This window comes from Protopterus annectens, chromosome 17.part0 (assembly GCF_019279795.1).
Source record: "Protopterus annectens isolate FY-2018-M chromosome 17.part0, PAN1.0, whole genome shotgun sequence".
In the NCBI taxonomy this organism is placed as follows: Eukaryota; Metazoa; Chordata; order Ceratodontiformes; family Protopteridae; genus Protopterus; species Protopterus annectens.
In genome coordinates, this window is record NC_056751.1 from 553905470 (window position 1) to 553927559 (window position 22090).

General features: G+C 39.3%; 1 protein-coding gene across 1 annotated transcript in view; it reads right to left on the reverse strand.

Moving 5' to 3' along the window:
- The window catches only part of CTSD (cathepsin D), a 267770-nt gene that overhangs the window by 194315 nt on the left and 51365 nt on the right, over positions 1 to 22090 (reverse strand). The window contains exon 2 of the mRNA XM_044059071.1: positions 6369 to 6525. Within this exon, the coding sequence (XP_043915006.1) occupies positions 6369 to 6525 (157 nt within the window). The remainder of the gene's footprint in view (positions 1 to 6368; positions 6526 to 22090) is intronic.

Here is a 22090-nt window from a genome sequence, read left to right on the forward strand (position 1 = left end):
ACAACCACATTGCATCACCAAATACAGCAGCACAGGAGCTGCCATATTGCCCAGTCACATGTGAATATCCTTGTGAAATTAACCAATTATATACATGTCTGTTTTGTTAACTACTCAGAATGAAAAGCTTTTTTATTGGGCAAGGTTTGTAAAATGTGAACTTCCTAGTTAGTTCAGTTTCTCCTTATAAAAGTAAAGGAGAAACAGACAAAAACAAGCCAGGTGTAGCTGATACAAACAGAGAGGTTATGACAAGGAGGTTAACTATGCTGAAAATAGCTGCCATGCAGAAAACGGCACAAAAAGGAACTGACAGGATGGTAATATTATGTACTTATTACATATGCTGTTTGTAAGTTTGTAACTGACACTGAAACAGCAGTAACAATTGCACAGATGTGAAAGAAATTATTACACACCTAAATCCACACAGCAGTAACAATGCAGAAAATCAAAAACAAACTGCACTGCTTACTTTCCTTGTCAGCCTTCTGGCTAAGGTTGGGTACAGTGGCTGTATTCTTTCACGCAATCTGCCTTATGTCTTATCTAATGAATAAGATGTTATTCCTAGACAAGCAGCACCACAAAATCTCACCCCCTCACCTAAACTGCCCTACCTTCAACCCCATGCATAACTGAGTTACCCTTCCACCATGCACAGATGCAGTTCATCATTCTACTGCCTTTTAATGGAAGCTGTTCCATTCTGTCCTTAGTAGACAAAATATTGTTTCTATTTTTACTTAAAGTGCCTTTTTATTAAATGTGGTTAAGTGACATGATCAAAGTCGTGCAGTAAGTAAAGACAGAATAAAAGGATCTAGCCCAGGAAAACTGTATGAAGTTATGATATGTAACATAACTGTATGAAGTTAACAGGTCATAGCCTTAACCTTTTCTATCACCCTGCCAAGTAGACATCTTCCAAAAAGATTCCCATTTAATGTAAGGCAAAATTAAAATCTGATATGTAGTTAATCTTAAAAAATTTTCTAGCAAGGTAATTTGTACACTGCAACACTTTTGAATTAAGCCCAGAACACACAGACAGTTGCAATAAATGCACACAATACAAGAAACGTTATACTTTGAAGCACACCAACTCCAAAATACTATACGTTTGCTCCCATAATTTGTAAGCAAGTACATTTCTGTGCAATTCATAAGCCCGTGGTGATATGAATTAGCATTCAGTCAACATTTCTTGGTGTAGAGCTACATTATTAGATTTCCTGTTATGCTACAGTTTATTTATTTACTATTTGCTCACTGAGTAAGAGGACTGGTCTATTGACCCTTTGCAAGCATGACAGGAGCTTATAGAGCAGAAAATACATCACGGTCTTTCAAAGAACAATATTACATACAAAATGAGTACATAGCAACATTCAGAACATAATGGTAAGATTGAATGTAGACAGGATAGGATTAAAAGATCCAGTCAGGGTGTATTTAGAAAAAAAATTTATATAAAATGTAAATTAATTCATGCATAAAATACAGCGCAATCATACATATAATATATAAACTTCTATATGCATATGAAATAAATGCAAATATGATGACATATTAAGAGACAGAGAAAGGTTTATTAAATGTATTCTACTATTCATGCTATGGGACGTAACCTAACCATTGTCATGGTAGCAGTTGCAGGCAGATTCAGTAAAGACATGCTCTTTAACTGCATCTTTGAAGCTTTTAATGGTTTCTAGATTTTTGGTTTCTGTAGACAAGTGGTTCCAGGCAGCAGATCCCACTCTGGAGAAGACGGTCCTCCATAGTTTTCATGTCATTACAGCAGGTCAGTGGGTTTCTTCAGAAAGGTTTTCAAAGGGTGTCAAAAGTGTACAATATAGCTGTGAATCTTAACAGACTAACCCTTAAGGATCAGAATTCAGCTGTTGGCAAGTCCTCCTGTTTCCATCTGTGAACATCACCCTTACCAAGGACACTATACCTCCTTTGTGAGCTCCCTATAGTGCTGCTTGGAGTACTGCGATGTCATATATGTTGGCCTGCCTGATCCTGAACTTTCTGATTTACAGCTTGTTCAAAATTCTGCAGCTTGGTTAATAATGGGTGTTTTGTCACATTACCCCGATCCTGCAGAATCATTGGCAGTGGCTACTAGTCAAATGGTGAATTATTTGCAAAATTAACAAAAAGAACTAACAGATTCAATGTGTCATCTTACACTTTTTTTTTTTGCAAGGGTACCTTAACATCTGTAAGATATAGTGTGCATAAGTCTTTCAAAGTCAAACACCTCCTATTGATATTGTTAACATTTGAAAACCCAAAACTTCTGTTGACTGTATTAACCAGGAGAATTATCGTTTTAATTGCACTAAATTCTGATTAGATCACCAGTGTTACAGAGAAAATATTTAATTTTAAAACGTATTTTAGAAATTTGTTTTTGCATTGCAGTTCATGCTATAATGATGGCTATGCCATTTTATTAAGGACAAAAGTGATAAACAATAAAAAGGTTTATGTATTACTGTCTGTTTGGTTCATTTTCACTTTTTGTTTTGGACCAGTATAACGTTTGTGTAGTATTAAATGAAGAAATGGCTCAAGATTTAAAATAAATAAAAACTTAATCAGTTGTCCACAAATTAGGTACATTTTCAAAATTTCATCTAGCCTTGTCCAGCAAAATCACAGCAGGATCAGATGCTGAATACTTATATAAATATTTAAATGTCTTCTACTGGGAAGAAAACTGATTTCCTGGGTGCTGGTGGCTGGGAATCAAATTCTAACAAGATGATCTCAAATGCTTGCATAACTGGAAGAATGACAGTTAAACGGGGTTCTTCAGTCTGCAGAATTTCCAAGTACCTTTTATGGGAATTAGGATGTTCCTTGGCTTCCTGTCTGAAGTGCCCCATCTTTAAATGCAATAATCGCAAAGAAGTCATCCTTCAGTGGGGAGCCCAAGGATAAGAACCGCTCATTATTACTGTTGCAGATTTGGGTTAAAAGTAGGTTTATGTAAAATTCCGCTTTTATAATCTGTTTGGCCATTTGCGAATCATGTGAGTGTTTTATGTTGGCAAGACAAATAAAAGTTATGAAAAAGAATATATGAGCATATTCTTGCCACAAAGAAGAAAGATTTCACAAACGTTATGGCCAAGCATTCGTCTATTTGTATTAATTTCAAGAAATTTGTATTTTTTTGTAGTGGATTTTATCACACAGAGTCCCTTTAGTAGCGATATTAACCATTTTCTGGAAGTAAAAGAATTTAATTGGTAGATTTATTTGCAGGCATATAATTTACCTGGTTAAATAAGAATACCAGCATCAAGTGTCTATTAAAATTACAGTGTCTATGTTGATTTTTGTATTTAACTAATCTTTGTGTGTTTATTGTTTTAAACTTTGTGCGCAAATATTGTTATTGGCTTCAATAGTTTGACTTATCATTTTTGCTTGAACCATGTGACTAATTTTGAATAAAGTATGTAAACCATGTGGTTTGATTGTTTTTAGCTCTGATAAAGTTCTAATTAAAAAGAATGAAAGCGCTTAGCAAAACAGTTATGGTGTGGAAAGTGTGTTTATTAATTGTATCCAGTCATCTGAGTAGTGACTGTTGTGCAGGTTCCTGCAGGTGCTTTATTTAGTTTCTAGTTTTTTGCTGGGAGCCGTTCACTGTTTCTTTACTTATATATGGAAATATTATTTCTTTTCATAATTACTAACAAATAACTAGCAATATTTCAGGAGTATGATATAAATGGACATTGACAATGATTATTGGAATCACCCACCATGACATATCACACCACATCTTGCAATAACATGTAGGGCTCACCTTTATGAAAATATGAACATAAATATGAAATATGAATAATAAGTGACAATTACTGATTAATTTCTCAACTGCAGGACATCGTAGACTAACAATCTTAGTGTCATTTTGTTAATAATGCCTTGCACTTTCTAAAGCTTCTTATTATTCTTGTAAGCCACTAACTTAAAGAAGCCAGACTTAGAAAAGGTCTGGATGCCATAAGGAACTATGGGTGTGTACTGGAAGTATACAAAAATAAGCTATAGACATGAATGAGTTAAAATAAGTATTGCTGCCTTGTAGCAAGTGTGTGGAGGCACACAGGAGTTCTGAATTATATAGTGCCATAAACAATGCAACACTGCAAATCATACAGATTTGAAATGGTCTTCAAGATTCTAGGAGGCATTCTTTGTCAACAACTTTAGGTTTGTTGTATTATTTTGCACTCGCAGTCAATGACCACTTTGATCCCCATTTACACAAGCTATCCCCTCCAGCTGCTCAACTGGCCATTCATTCTTCCAGAGCTAAGGGCTAAGAGGTGGGGTCAGTGCTGCTGTCCATTGGTGGCAGGCAATTTTTATTTCCTATTTTAAGCCCAAACCCCACAATGCATGCTCATTAGCATACTACTATGCAGTTTTTAAAACAAGTTACAAAATAAAAAGGCTAAAAGCTAAATCAGCAAGTGTCCTCTAGGCCACTGTTGCAGAAGCAAGGCACCAGCACATGGTTTTCCATTTTATATTTTTTTGCTCTATGCCAATCATTAGCAGACCAGAGTTCCACTGTGGTGACCCCTAACCGGGAAAAGCCAAAAGACATTAGTTTTTATGCTCTACTATTCCTGCCAACCATCTTGCTTTGCCACTATGACCGAGGCCACGGCTAATTGTTTCCCATCCCAAGGTCAGAGCTGCTGGCTGCATGACCATCATCCATGAAGCTATGACAGATTTTCCTGTCCAAACCTCACCACAGTGGCTGATGCACTAGCTTGTAGTCAAGAGGGCCTGATATACCTTTTTCTGCACATGGCCAGTGAAGACTATCATGTTAAAGCAGTTTTGCAAAGCCCATATGCTGCATGCTATATTCATAAATGTTTGCAATAAGTGCTGGGAAAGAAGCAAGTTGGACCCCCATCCTCCCCTAAAAATGGGTGAATTGGCTTTGGCTGCTGACCTCCACCCTCCTTTCAAATTCTGGTCTATTAGAATGCAAATACAGTTTCATACTATTACAAAATGAATAGAGTTAAAACACAATAAACCAAATGCTTTGCATTGAAGTTAAGTTCAATAATAAAAATGGAAATGTAAGCTAAAATGAAAGCTTATAAAAGTAGACCTTCAATGACCTTTTGAATCCAGGTCATTTGGGAGATTCAGCCACTGAAAAATATTCCGTTGACATGGTAGCTGTTGGAAAAAGGCACGCATGCTAGAGACTTCCAAGTTGAATCTAAGTATCTCAAACAACCCCGGCAAGAGGAACATAAATATCTTACAAGATAGTATAGAACTAAGAACTTTTTCAGATAAGGGATACCAAAATCATGTATGGCTAACTAAACTCATACCTTTCAGGTAGTACAAATATGACTGGAAGCCAGTGTAGGCTCCACAGAACTGGTATAATATATTGGTACAAAGAAGTACTCATAAATAACCATGCTGCAGGACTCCCCACAAGCTGCAACTGATCAAGTTCCGTGTCTACAAACCCCAAGTAAAGACATTTGCAATAAAAAGATGAGATGATTAAATTCATGATAAATGAAATAATCCAGAGATGGAAACAGGATGGCCATACAACAAAGAGAAAACACCTGGTCCCTAAGCATTAATCTGTAATCAAATAAAGCACTATAATGGGTCACTGTCAGGAATGTGATCCTTTTGTGCCACAGAGTCAATGTCACTGACAAGCGAAGCATGTCCAAGGGCTGAATAGCCACTCTGAGTAGCAGGACAATTTCATTGGGTGAACAGAGGCTGGTTCCCCTTCCTTGATAAAGGAAATACCACTGCAGCAGCAGCCTTACATGGTAAAAAAAAAAAAAAAAACAGGACATAACACATGGCAACTAAAGAATATGCAGCCCAACAGCAAAGTTGCTGTTGCAGTACAGAATATGATGTATGGGTAAGACTGAACTGTATACACTGCGAAGGGGAAAGGGGCTAAGATGCATCTCTTAAGAAACCTTCCTCCACACAAATGTAACAGCCTAAAAGGCTCCCAAATCCCCACTTCCTGACCTCACAATCAAGATATGAAGTTAAGACAGGCATCCTCCCTATCCCACTGGGTTACATGGAGTCACACTGGCATTGGTGACTGGGGGCTAAGGGAATCAGGGATCACAAACAAACCCACAGTTCATGCTTTTTCACTTGCCTATTCTATAATCCTTTTGGAAAAATGATGCCAAGAGTGTTAAAATAACTGAAAAAAAAAAGATGACAGCCCCAGTGATTAAACTGTAAGTCCAACAGATACTGACATACTGTTGTACGCTGCAAAGTAGCAGGATCAAATTACTCACATCCATGTAATTCTTTAGAATCTCTGGGGTTGGTCCACCATTGGAAGAGGAGCTCAATTTATGTTTTGTGTAGTCCTTTCCAGCCATCAGCTTTTCAAGGTCACCAGCTGCTTCAGTCATTGTTCTTCTTATCGACTGGAACTTATACAGGGGAATCCTACAGGATATGGGAGAAAAATTAAACGATTAGGAAAAAACTGTTGACAATACCCTCAGAAGCCTAATAGTAAGGAAAAAACTAGATTAGGGTAAAGCAAAAACATTTTCAGTGTTGAATATCGGCTAAGCAAGGCTAAGCAACTGCAGCAATCCTTACTATACATGGACATAACCTTACAAGTTGCACTATATGTGACACAACAAAAGAATGTGCAACCATTGCAGTGTTCTTGGTAAAAAAAAAATAAATAAATAAAAGTATTTCCGGTTTGAATAAAAGTCAGTAATGTTGCCAACTGAATATAAAATATACAGAAATTAAAAATGAACAATGCAAATGTGTATTTATGCTGGTGTTATATTTGCACAAATAAGAATTAACATATCTCACAGACTATATGCAGTTCTAGGAAAAAACAATGCAACATTTAAATAACTACTAAAACTGATTTTTACACACACACACACACACACACACACACACATATACATGTAGAACTACGATATAATGTCTTCTGTTTGCAACTCCATGAACAGCACAGCAACGTGATTGTGTTTCTTGTTACGTTTTTAAATGGCTTACTTTCATTCAATAGTTCCACATGCTTTTTTTGTTTATAATCACTGCAGTACATGTAAATGTAATAAAATCTCTTGGATCTCAATAACAAATCTACATTTTTTGTATAACACTGGAAACTAATTATTTTTATCTTGTATTAATTTTTAACTTATTTATTAACTGGGTAAATGAACTGGTCCTTTTCAATCCATTTTTAGCCACAACCAAGACCTCAACAGGAAGGGCAAGTGCAACATACATTTGGACATATTCTGTGCACATAGTCAACTAGCATGTTTTTGGAGGGAAACCAGGGTACCCCCCCCCCCAACCAATTTAACTCAGTCGGTGAAGCTGGAGTCCTTTTGTTGTTGACCACAGAAAAACTTCAAGAAGAGTACACAATACACATTAAACTCACTCAGCTTTCTTAAAAGTTTTATCCTGACAATTATTTGATAAAATCAGATAGGTGTACTGGTCTTGTAGAGCCTTTTCAGACAAAACCCAGCAGCAAGGACAAGGGTAAAGGCTGTATGCATACAAAAGCAAACCAGGCAAACAACAGCCTCTTGCAAAATGAGAGATAAGTACTCAGAATTACATTTGTTCCATGCATTTGTGAACTCCTCCACTGTTTTTTTTTTTAACTCCATGACCTCTGAAGGAAGGAAAGGACAGACTAGAAATGGTGTGGGAATTGCAGTGAGGGAGTGGTTTCAGAAGGCAGTAAGGATGTCATCAGAATTAGTGTCAGAGTTGTGTCTATCAGACACCAGTATAAGGATAGGGCAGTATTCATTATCTCGGCCTACGCTCCACAGCAGAGTTGTGAAAGCAAGAAAAAGAGCACATCCAGGCATAAGTTGCAGGCCTACTAGATAAAGCAGGACAACATGAACTGGTGTTGAAAGTGTGTGAGTTGAATGCACATATCGGGACAGACAGAGTATAATATGAGGACTGCCAAGGTCCACATGTCTTGTCAACGGGAATAAAGGGGAGGTCACTCTAGACTTTTGTCTGGCAAACGGCTTAATGGTTGTCAACACATGGTTCAGCAAGAAACAGTCACAAGATCATATACAAGAATGGCCAACATGAAACTCAGGTACACTTCCTCCTAGTAAGAAAATGGCACTGGAGTAGAATCAGTTGCAAAGTCATCCTCAGTGAAACAACAAGCCCACAGAATAAACAAATGGTTGCCACAATCAGCAGTAATCATTTGTCAGATAAGTATCTAAGGTCAACAGAAACTAGACTGACAATGTGAAAGTTGACTGAAGAGAAAGCATAAGCGTTAAAGGGGATACTCAAGGCTCTAGCACCTCAGGATGAAAAGGAAATAGGTGGAGCTGAAGAAGAATTTCTAGTGCCTCAAAACAGCATAAGTGTGGGCTACAAAACAGATACGCTGTTGAGACAGGTATGGAAATAAGGTACATAGGAAAATCAGTGGTGGAATGCAGTAGTCCAGGAAGTCATCAAAAGAAAGAAAGACTTCAGGAAAAAAGTGGGATACAGAACAGATGAACTAGGCTAAGAAGAAATACTGACTGGCTAACAAAGAGGCTAAGAGACCCATTGCAATAGCAAAGAACAAAACATCAGAGACATTCTACCAGCTTCAGAAAAGTGACTCTTCACGTGGCACAAAGGAAATATATCAGGCTGCAAGGCAAAGACAAAAAAGATAAAGAAGACAGTCATAAGAAAACCTTCATTAGGGATGCCAGCAACAACCTGCTCAACAGTCCACATGACATCAAAGGCAGATGGAATGGATACTTCCAGCAACTCCTGAATGAAGAAAACCCCACACAAGTTGTACTGTCCCAAACACAGCCAATGATGAAAGAAGAGAAGGCCACCCTAGAAGAAGCAAGGACAGCAAAATGAAGTCAAGGAAAGCAGGAGGCTCAGATGAGGCCACAGCAAATATGACCAAGATGTTGTAAGACTTAGGACAGAAATGGCTCCTGAGGATACTCACAGCAGTATGAACAGAAAGCTGTATCCCAGATGACTGGAAAATAAGTACACCAGTGCAAGTGTACAAGAACAAAGGGCACATTCACAACTGTGGGCATTATAGAGGTATCAAACTCCAGTCACACTGCATGAAAGTTATAGAGCGTGATTTATAAATGAATATGTAGAGCAGGACAAAGTAAGAGGGCAATGAGTAGTGCAGATTTAGATCGCAATGCAGCACTACTGAGTCAATGTTCGCAGTGAGACACAACGTCAAGAAACGCCAGATGGGAAATGAATCCATCTGGGCATTCTGAGGCCTGGAGAAAGCATATGACAAGGCTCAAGAAAAGTTGATTTGGGCAGTCCTGTGGTGGTTCAGAGTCCCAGAAACATTTGTAGAATTAGAGCAGACTATGTACAAGGTTCCAATGACATAAGTATGAACAGTGTTCAGACTCACAGAGGGGTTCCCAGTATGAGTGGGTGTCATCAGGGTTCATCTCTGAGCCCACTGTTGTTCATACTGGTGACAGATTATATTAGCAAATGGGTAGGAGCGGGGACAGATCCATGAAGCTTCTTTATGCACATGACGTGGCATTGCAAGCAAACTCTGCATAGAAACTTCAGCAAATGATAGGGGAATAGATTGCAAAACTGAAGGTACAGGGGAATAAGGTGAGAAAAGCCAAGACAGGAAACTTCATCAAATGATAGGGGAATAGATTGCAAAACTGAAGGTACATGGGAATAAGGTGAGAAAAGACAAGACAGGAAACTTCATCAAATGATAGGGGAATAGATTGCAAAACTGAAGGCACATGGGAATAAGGTGAGAAAAGACAAGACAGGAAACTTCATCAAATGATAGGGGAATAGATTGCAAAACTGAAAGTACATGGGAATAAGGTGAGAAAAGACAGGAAACTTCATCAAATGATAGGGGAATAGATTGCAAAACTGAAGGTACAGGGGAATAAGGTGAGAAAAGACAAGACAGGAAACTTCATCAAATGATAGGGGAATAGATTGCAAAACTGAAGGTATATGGGAATAAGGTGAGAAAAGAAAAGACAGGAAACTTCATCAAATGATGGGGAATAGACTGCAAAATTGAAGGTACATGGGAATAAGGTGAGAAAAGACAAGACAGGAAATTTCATCAAATGATAGGGAATAGAAGGTACATGGGAATAAGGTGAGAAAAGACAAGACAGGAAACTTCATCAAATGATAGGGAATAGAATGCAAATTTGAAGGTACATGGGAATAAGGTGAGAAAAGACAAGACAGGAAACTTCATCAAATGATAGGGAATAGAAGGTACATGGGAATAAGGTAAGAAAAGACAAGACAGGAAACTTCATCAAATGATAGGGAACAGAATGCAAAATTGAAGGTACATGGGAATAAAGTGAGAAAAGACAAGACAGGAAACTTCATCAAATGACAGGGAATAGAAGGTACATGGGAATAAGGTGAGAAAAGACAAGACAGGAAACTTCATCAAATGATAGGGAATAGAATGCAAAATTGAAGGTACATGGGAATAAGGTGAGAAAAGACAAGACAGGAAACTTCATCAAATGATAGGGAAATTAATGCAAAATTGAAGGTACATGGGAATAAGGTGAGAAAAGACAAGACAGGAAACTTCATCAAATGATAGGGAATAGAAGGTACATGGGAATAAGGTGAGAAAAGACAAGACAGTTGTCATGGCATCAAACAGAGGAAACAGTATCAGCCAAAAACTGACAGAAGGGGGAGTAGTGGAACAAGTTAACAGCTTCAAGTATCTGGGAGGGGCAGTTGAGAAGGGAAGCCTGAATAAGTAGGTCAAAGCTAGAATCAGCAACGCTGCTGCCAACTGGCACAGAATGGCAGGGGTAGTGTGTGACAGACGAATGCTAAAGATGCTGAAAAGTAACATGTACAAAACAGTGGTGCGACAAGTAGTTCTGTATGGTACATACATCTGGTGGTAAAGGCAGTGAGGTTCAGGAAGTTAGAGGTGATGGAAAACAATGCACACTGCGGAGCAAATGAAGAAATGAACACATCACAGCAGAAGCACAAGTGCCTACTGCAGAGAAGGTCAAAAAGAACAGATTGTAGTGGTTTGGGCATATGTGCAAGAAAACAGAAGACAATCTTGTGAAGAAGATTTGTGTCAGACAGTAAAAAGGCAAGAGTAAATGGGAGCATCCAGCAAAGAGATAGAAGGATTGTATGAGATAAGACCTGCAACAGTCAGACATGACTGCCGAAGAAGGTAGGATAGTGGCACCAAATGGCACCAAATTGATAGAGACAGCGACAGTTGACATGACACCACGGCCCCATGTGGAAGAATGGGAAAAAGGAGGTTGATGATGATGATGATGATGTTCTCTGAAGGAAGATACTGCTATGTATGACCTCCACTGAGACATCAACTGCTCGAAGTAAAGATAGCTGAGTTTCACAGAGCAGCAACATGTCAATCTAGGGACAAATCATGAATACTAAGCAATAAAAGGAATGTACACAAAGAATTATTTGAAATAATCAAAAAACTGTAGTTTCTGAAATGTCATTTTTGTATAGCAGCATATGTAATATATACAAAGTCCACCTGCTATTTCTGTTAGAATGCTGTGTAACGCTCTACGACCAGGACTCTCCATTCATGGTTCTAGGACTCTGACATTGTACTAATCAGTAACAAACCTAGTAGGAAGTTGAACCAAGAGATTGGTGGTAGAGGGATCTTAATTCATATAAGAGAGGTTCTAGACAGCACTTACGTGTCTGGGTTGCAGGTATCAATAACAGGTCCAAAATGTTAACAGCTAACCTGTCAGCATGTATTCAGACAGTGGGTCAGAGCTACAGTGAACCTTCTACGGAACCCCTAATCAGGCGGTACATACTGAAGAAAGATCTGGCCGGCCACTATGACGTTTTGTGATCTTTGTACTAACAATAGCTTCCTTACCACAGGAGTGTTGCTGAGGAATGGTTTTGGGGGGTGTGCTAGTAATCAAATACTACAGATCAACTGCAATCTCTGAGAAATGCTACTCTTCAAATCAAATGTTTAACTGTACTTCCTAAATTCTCAAATTGTGTGCCTTGCTCCCCATAATGCTCTTTTCAAATGTGCATTCATCTTAAACTTCATTACTTTACTTGCATGACCTCAGTTATACATCAAGCCCCTCTACCACCTCTCACTGTTTCCCCCCCATTATGCACAAACATAGTTTTTTTACTCTTGTAACACATTCTCTGATGCAGACTTGTCATCATGTTCTTTGTATTTCTTTTGACTATCTCTCTACTTTATTTAGACCTTTATATATGGCACTGAGATTCCTAGACCTGTATGTGATACTTCAGATGCTTTCAGTATAAAAGAGAGGGTTAAGGCTACTTGCAACTAATTAATTTCATTCTGCAGTTGTGAGTTTGATTCCTTCAGTGTTCATGTGTATATTGTACAACTGTACACATGTGATTTAACTCACAAAGCTCCTATGTGACTCCAGTAAAAAGACACTTGTGATGGTGGACTTAAAGAGACAACAGACTAAAATAAAAAACAAACAATAATACAAGGTGAAGTACTCTCAACACTGTGCTAATCTTAAGCAGCTACATATATTCAATATGACACTATTCTCCAGCTTTGGCAACCCTGTCAACATTCTCTTAACTCAGTACTGTAACTACTCTACTTTTTACTAAATGCAAACACCCTCCAGCTATGATCAGAGCATACTTGCCACAAAAGCACAAATTTATAAATTATATTCAAAGCAGACGCTGCAGGACAACAACAGACAAACAACATTTAAAATATACTTTTGTTACATTAGCCAATTATCTGTTTGCCAAGCATTGCAGAGCTAACACTGAGACAACCAGAAAAAGGTAGGTTTAAGTAGTTACAGCAAGGCAAAGACCATTCACTGCCGGGTAAGTAAACAATGTTAACAGTGGAGAACAATGACCCAACATTGCCACAACAGCATAACTTGCACGGATCGACACGTTCTAAAGTAGTTTCAGGTACAGTCTCATCACGAAAGCTAACAGCAGTTAAGTGTGAAGTATTAACCAGTCTCTTTTAAAGCATTTGCTTTCATAAAATGAGGTTAGATTTTTTCAGCCTTTCCTAAATATTTAAGAGATTCATTTTTATGTGTGAGGGTAACTGGTTCACTGGTTCTAGTATCCAGATCCCCTTTCTTTACAGTGCCCTCTACTTAAGATTACAGTTTATGTTCTGGCATCCAGCCTGTTTTAGACCTAGTGTACCATTATGTAACCCACTTAGAACCTTAGCTAGCTTGAATGTTACTCATTCAAAAGCATGTCAGTATCTTTCTTAAAGTTAAATGGCTACTGCCCAGACAGCCAGCTATTCTATCACTTTGATAACCTATTCAAATAGCATTACAATACCGGCTTTTGTCATGACTTTTCTACAAGGAATCCAAACTGTCGTCATTCCTCTATCTTACAACTTGGTCAAGTTCTAACACTTTTAAAATTACTTTTGTAATTTAACTGTTGGGGAGAAAATCCTGTATCCTCCCAAACATCCCAGTAGCACTGTATTTATTTACTGAGGACGACTTTTCTTTTGTTAACCAGGTTTAGAATTTGAGTGCTTGATGATATTCAAAGGTCCAAAAATGCAAGTGTGAATCATACCTATCAACTGTCCAGGTTTTTGCAGAATGTCCAGATTTTTACCTCATATTTTTGATCCATTTCTCATAAAATCTGTGGTTTTCTGGATTTCTGTGGCAAAGCAGTGAGGATTGAATTTAGTAAATAATGTCAGGCATTTCAGTTTCAGAATTCATATCCTTCAGAAAATATATGGTAACACACAACCTTTTATTCTGGCCACTGTCTAGGTTTATAAGAGCAACATTTAAAATTTGTTCCTATTTTGGGGCTTCATCCCCCAATTATTTTTGGCTTTGTCCATATTTTTGAGCTAAGAGGTTGAGAGCTATGGTGTGAATGCTGAGGAAAAATACACCAAGTTTAAGGCTACAGTACATAACCCTGGAATTATGCATACTAAACAACAGGAATGTAAGGGGTTCAAGTTGGTCCCCTGTAAAAGGCTTTAGCTTCCACAAAATGAAAGTTACGCACTTACCATAAAGTTAGATCTTCATGATCTGCATTCATCCACTTTAACATCAAGATTCTTAACTACAGACAGCAGTTATCTTAGCATCTCCCAAGGTCTCCTGAGCTCAAACTCCTCCCCTCACTCCCATAATGCTTCCCTCCACTTTCTTTACCAGATCTTTTTTGTCAAAGATCAGGTAGCAGCTCCAGAGTGCAGTGAAAAGGATGGGCTGAAACATACATTACCAGACTTCTCAAACAAAGCAAACTAGAAAGGCTGTCTACAGAGTTAAAGGCTTTCATGCCACTACATAATGAGGCACTGTATGACCAGGAAATGAATCCAACACAAGACTCTAGACACCACAACACCACATTATGTAGCATCAGCAAAAAACTAATATGAAGACACAAAGACAAATGCCTTACCTCTAAGCAAACTTCACTTCTGTACTCCCCAAAACAATTCTGTCAGAAGATCAAAAACCTTGTAGGCAGAACGACCCCTAAAAATCTCACCACAATAGACAACGTACAGTGATAAAAGGGTGTTCTTATACCAGATGACTTCCTCAAAGAATTCACTACTCTTCCAACATTAGTATTCATCCCTTCATACCACCATCACTGAGGACTGTGCCCTCAGAATACATACCACCTTACTAGTTAAATACATTACACCACTGAAAGAGCAAATCCCTCTCCTCTCTCTTACAGGATCAGATAATCTCCGCCCATGGTTGCTATATCACTGTTTAGGCTATATAATCACTCCTCTGCTCCACATCTATAACCATTGCCTAAGTTCTATGTTTGAATACCATGCCTGACATCTGGAAATCAGAACTGATCATATGAGTTCTCAAAAAGCAAAGCCGTCTACTGGCGCTCACTTCCAACCAATCTCTATCCTGACTACTCTCTATAAAACTGTTAAGAAAATCATATGAAAGTAACTACCCACTTACCTGTAATAACATTACTCTCACAAAAGCAGCATAGAGTCTAGTCAGGAAGGAGCACCGTGACCATGCCCTGGTCACTGACAAATGACATCCTAACCAATATGGATACAAAAAGCCTAACAGATGTCCTTTCCTTCAACTTCATTCAGACATTCAACATTCTATGTCACATTATACTACAATCCCACCTTATAGATGTTGGCATTAGGCAAAAGGCCAGATAATGGTTAAAAGACTTTGACACAAACCTGTCATTCAGTGAATGAATGACTTTTCTGTCTCTTTCAAAGTCACTATGCAATCTGGTATACAAGCTCAATTAATGCCCTCCTCTTTTCAATCATTGTGAACAAACTACCATTTTACTTATCCCACCTACACCTACTACTGTACACTGATGATACGGCGCTCTACAAAGCTAGCCCAAGGTACCAAGACAAAAATCACATTCTTGATCCTAAACATAAAACCACGATCTTGGCAGCTCACAAAAACCTAAATGCCCTTCCACCCTCCTTATCAAGGGCCAGAACAACAACAACACAGATACCCTGAACTCTGGCTGGATCAAATGCTTAACTAAGGTGGGATTGTAATATAATGTGACATAGAATGTTGAATGTCTGAATGAAGTTGAAGGAAAGGACATCTGTTAGGCTTTTTGTATCCATATTGGTTAGGATGTCATTTGTCAGTGACCAGGGCATGGTCACGGTGCCCATGTCCAACCCCAGATTAATACCCATAGCTTTAACATCATACTGCTCTCTTCTCTCTCTCAAACTATTTACAAACAATTTACTTCCTCCTTATCTACCTGTGTTTTCTGACCTATTTAACCCATGTTTTGTCTCTACAAGTATGTAAATAATGTTTGTTTTACTGTTTTGTTATTCCTTACAATGTAAGACTTCTATCAAATTGTAGTGCCTAACTGTTCTTATGTTTGGGAGCTTTTCTCCCCGGGCCTCTACTGAAAAAGGATATGTATCCAGCTAGACTAGCCCGGTCAACAAATGTAAAATAAATAAAATAAAATTAACTTTCAGACACATGTTTTAAAAATCCAATCAAACATCAACCACTTACTGGTCTGGTCCCAGAAACTACACCACTTTGTTTTACTACCTGCTAGAGCAGTGTACAGGCAAGGGCATACTTTTTGCCCAGATGGAATACGGTCTTCAAATATTCACTGCAGCCTCCAACAAATACACCACAGGCCTACAAACTATCTCTAACAATACAATGCTTCATAGTCATACCGGTCACTCAAGAATGCCAAATGACTACCTGTGAAACAAAGAGCTGACCTTTTCAGCTCGCACCTATTCAAATATCTTCACTAGAACAACCATCTCCCATGTTGAATAAAATCTCTACATACTTCCGCTCAGATAACAACCTCAGAACCCACTCAAAGTCAGACCCTTTGCTCCAAAGTCCTAAAAAATACATTCAAGTGTAGAAACCACAGTTTATCAGTGCTTGCTACAAAACTTTGCCAATCTCAGACCTGAAGGAACACTCTAGTTACCCTATGTTCAGACCCATATTTAAAGAATTCCTGTTTAGCCAAAGCAAGTGAAAATGCATTAATGTGGGTCATGATACTCAACTCATCTTATAGATTTACAACACCACTCTATGTCTATCATACTCTCCTCCTTCAAGCAATAAAGATCTATACATATCATGTAAATAGCTATATATAGTATGCTGTGTCTATACATACATTATTATACCAGAATTTTATTAACACTTTTGCATGTATGTAACCACAAACTACTAAACTAATGTTATTTGTACCTTTGTAATACGTACCTTTTCATCTTATCATATTATGCAAACCAGGCTGGGCCTGCAACCCTTTGTATAAAATCAGTGGTTTACCCTGGTAAACAAACAGTAATACATACTAGATCAGACAGTTTTCGAATATTTTACTTGCAGCTTTATTTATTTTATTTATTTGGGGGAGTAGTAGAAACCTCAATTCTGGGTCTCACTCTGGTGACAGAAATCTAATTAATACTGTTCTCTCACAAAGACGACCAGAGGAGTGAAAATCTCTGACAAGGCCATGGCCCTTTATCTGGGAAGACTCGAGAAGCCAACATTTGTGAGAAACATACAACACACTACAAAGGCAAAATACTGCTTCATCCCAAAGCACTAAAGTTATTGTTGTTTGTCTTTTTGGCTTTTCCCGGTTAGGGGTCGCCACAACGGAACTCCGGTCTGCTACTGATTGGCAGTATTTTTTTATGGTGCCGAGTTGCCAACCCGACGCCCAAACTACAGCAAAGGCACGCCCATTCACACATGTCTTTCGGGGCCACTCGACCACGGGGAGGACATGCAGACTCCACACAGAAGGCACTCCAGCCATGAATCGAACAGAAGAACCTCTTGCTGTGAGGCAACAATGTTACCGCTGTACCACCGCGGCTTCCCAAAGCACTAAAGTAATGCTGCAAATAAAATTAAAGACAAACAAGAACATGAACACTTGGTGCAAAGCTTGATGTAATCACAACACTGCTTCATGTTGAAAGACTAGTTAACTGTAAATAACAAGCATTACCAATGTGCCAAATACGTGTCTTTAGCTGTTGTGTGGGTTACTTTTCAAGCAGAATGGTTGGATAAATCAGTCTAAGGGCCAGCAATAACATACAGATTATCAGATGCAGTGTACACTTCACATGCAACACAGCCTTAACTTGTGTAGTATGCATACAAACACAAGGCTTACTCTACAAACTGCAATTTACTGACTATTAAACAGATCAGACCTGCTTAGTGGAAGGAGATGTGATTAGAACCAGATGGAATGTATTTCTCAGAACAAGACTAATCCAGATTCTATGGGAAAAAAGGCATGGGAGGATCAGCAGCTGTGATATTGTGTCAAATGCAATATCAGCATTCGAGTTTTCATTTAAGAATCTAGATAATATTGCAGTAACTGTTGCATACTCTCTTGCAACAATACCTAACACACTAAGATACTAAATGCATTAATTTAAGAAGTTGTGGGCACAATATCATTACAGTCTTCTTAAATACATGCTAGTATTATAGTTGTGCCCTACCTGCTCCCCCATAACAGCTAGATTCCAGGGCAGATGCCCTCTTCTGCATGCCTTAGTTAAGGATCTAGTAATTTGTTGCGGAATTCAGAGTTATTCGACATAATAATGATGTCATTAATACACATGACTACAGTCAGGCCTCCGATTATAACCAAGCTATTATACATAAGAGATGGATGTCATCAATTTATAGGTACTTACTAGGCATGCAGCCCAAGAGGCCATTAAGGAGTTTGGACTAAATTCCCAACTATCCCAAAGCACTGTCTGGTTTAATGACGTGTTCAAGGTCACACAGTAGGCAAATGACAGCTTAGGAACTCAAACTCTGTGTCAAATGAAGGAGCTTTCTATGCTAATTGCCAGACATTTAATACAAATATACTTCAGTCCTAGTGAGGTTTCTTGAATAAAGTACCCCCACATTTTATTTTTATTTTATTCTACACATTTGTTAATTGAGTAATGAATCCAACTGGATACAAGTAACCCTTTTCAGGAGTGACCAGGAGCATTGTCTGATTAATTGACCAGACACTGTGGAGCAAACATGTAATGGTCAGAACATATATTATTTGAAAAGAGAGATAACATTTATGAAAAGGTATCAAATGAGTCACAAAGTAGGCAAATGGAAGTGGAAGGAATCAAACCCTGTAACTTTGGCTGCAGGAAGCACCTCATTAACATTTCAGAGCCTTAATCTTCTGTGTTAGTGCCAAACTCTTCTGTGTTAATAACAGACAATAAATTAATCTCCAGAGTGGAATAAAGCAAAGCTCAAGAGGTGAATCTTGACATTCTCATTGGGAACATAATAAGTTGCAATGATGGACAAACCTGATCATAATTCTTTGCATTACTTGGAGTTTCAGATGCATTGATGTAGTACTAGTCACAGAAAAATAAGTGTAAGAGCACAAACCTTGCAACCTTAAAAGATAAGAAATGTGGACAGAAACTAAGTGTACATCTGATGGACTAAAAGCTTTAAAACTTGTTAAACACTTCAGTCTGACTTTTGTGTGCAAGTGTGTGTGTGTGTGTGTGTGTGTGTGTGTGTGTGTGTGTGTGTGTGTGTGTGTGTGTGTGTGTGTGTGTGTAACTGACAACATGAAGTGTATTTACAGCTTTTAGAAATTTTACTATTTCCTGGGTGGCTGCGGTGGTGCAGCGGTTAGCGTTGCCGCTGACAGCAAGAGGTTCAATCCTCGGCTGGGGTGCCTTCTGTGTGGAGTTTGCATATCCTCCTTGTGGTCACGTGGGTTTCCTCCAGGTGCTCCGGTTTGCTCCCACATCCCAAAGACATGCTGTAGGTGGATTGGACATTCTAAATTGGCCCTAGGCATGAGTGTGTGCATGTGTGTGCCTTCTGTGGAAGGTTGGGCGCCAGGCTGGCAACTCGACATCGTAAAACTCCACTGCCAATCATGAGCGGACAGGTGATCCGCTGTGATGACCCCTAAAGTACAGTTTTGTACCTACCATAAATGTAGATGTTTGAGTGTACACCCTGCTGCAGTCATCACACTTGGGTTATCCTGTCGTCAGGCGGTCCCACAGTCGGACGGAATTCCAAAGTCTTGGTCCGGCGTCGGTTGCTGTCGCTTTTTCCCTGACGTCAGTGTGCCAGGGGTATATATAATGCAACCGACGCCATTTTCTTCAGTTTTTCTTGCCCCCGATGTCAGGTGCCCCCAAAAAGGTGGTCAGTAATTAGTACCAAATTGAGTAAACTTTGCACAAACACAAAATCCCTTCAGCTATAAGCAAATACATTAGGAAGGTATTGAAGAGATTTAGCCAGTAGGTCAGAGGGGATGGAGGGAGGGTAACCTGGACTGCAGCAGGGTGTACACTTGAACATCTACATTTATGATAGGTACAAAACTGTACTATGTTCATCGTGTTACCCTGCTGCAGTCATCACATTTGGGTTGAATCCCAAAGCTAAGGATGGGTGGAGGTATCATAGAGGGTTAGAGGAGGCTAGAAGGCCCTGCAGAACTGCAGTGGCGAAGCCCACCCTGGTCTTAGAGTAAAGTGGTAAGTGATAGTGTTTGGTAAAGGTGTGTACTGAACTCCAAGTTGCAGCTTCCAAAATCTCCTTGGTTGGAACCCCCCTGAGAAAGGCTGTAGAAGTAGCTATGTCCTGGTAGAGTGGGGCCTAATGGTAGCAGGAACTGGTTTTCCATGATGGGTATAGCAAAAAAGTATGCAATGACCTATCCATTTGGAAATGGTTTGCTTTGATATAGCCTTCCCTTGAGAAGCTGTAGCATAGGATACAAAGAGCTGGTCAGATTTTCTGAAAGCCTTAGTTCTGTCCAAGTAGTAACGAAGTTGCCTGTGAATGTCCAAGGAATGCAGGAGTCTCTCACCTTTGTCCTGTGGATTTGGGAAGAAGGTGGGTAAGTGGATGGTTTGATTTAAAGCCACACTGGAAACCACCTTAGGCATAAAGGAAGGATTAGTTCATAGAGAAACTCTGTCTTGATGAAAAATGAGGAAAGGTTCCACTGCCATTAGTGCCTGCAGCTCTGAGACTCTTCTAGCTGAAGTTATTGCTAGCAGCAGAGCAGTCTTCCATGATAGGAACTGAAGATCTGCAGAGAAAGCTGGTTCAAAGGGAGGTAGCGTTAGGTTTTCCAGAACAAAATTGAGGTCCCATGTTGGTGTAGGTGCTCTCCTGGGTGGTCTAATGTTTTTTGCCCCTCTGAGGATCTGCCTTAGAAGTGGATGCGAAAATAAGGGTGGATCCGTGTTGTAGTGGGCTGAAATAGCTGAAGCATGGATTTTAATGGAGGAGAAAGAAAGTCCTTTGTGCAACATCTCAGTTAAATACTGTAGAATGTGAGGCATGTGAGGCTGAATTGTGTCTTGGCCTTTAGCTTGGTTCCAGGCACAAAACCTTTTCCATTTGTCCGAATAAGCCTTCCTGGTGCTTGGCCTCCTAGCTTCCAGAATAACATCCATAACTGCTTGGGAAAGAGGAGCTGGCTGGATGCTTAGTTGATTTGCCATGCAGCCAGATTTAAGGTTTTGAGCTGGCTGTGAAGAATCTGATTGTTTTGTTGTGTGAGTAAATGGAAAATTTGTGGTAATATCCATGGTGGGCCGTGGGCCATATTCCTCAATAGCGGCTACCAGTGCTGGCATGGTCAGTCTGGGGCTATGAGAATCAGTCGTGGTCTCTCCTTTTTGACTTTCAGAAGTACCTTTGTGAGGAGAGGCAATGGAGGGAAGGCATATATTGTCAGGTTTTTCCAACTGAAAGAGAGTGCGTCCACTTTCCAAGCTTGATGGTGAAGTGTCATTGTACGAAATTTTGTTAGTTGATAGTTTTGAAGGCTGGCAAACAGGTCTATGTCTGGAAGGTCCCATTTTTGAGTTATCATTGTAAATACTTGTGGATCTAGTTTCCACTCGTGGGGATCCATGATGTTTCTGCTGAGGTCGTCTGCCAATGTATTCTTCTGTCCTGGCAGGAATTGAGCTTGTAACTGAACTTGGTAAGCCAGAGCTATATTCCATAAGGTCATTGCTTGCCTGCACAGAGGGTAGGAGTGAGTACCCCCTTGTTTGTTTATGTACCACATTACTGTGGTGGTATCCGTCTTTATTGTAAGTTGTCCTGGATGTAAAAGATCCTTGAAGGCTGTCAGAGCGTTCTGTACAGCTAGCATCTCTTTTTGATTGATGTGCAGATTCCTTTAATCTGCAGTCCATATGCCTTGAACGCACTGTCCTGCCATGTGTGCCCCACAGGCGTAATCTGATGCATCTGTTGTGATAGTTTGCCTGGCTGGGGGCAAGGTG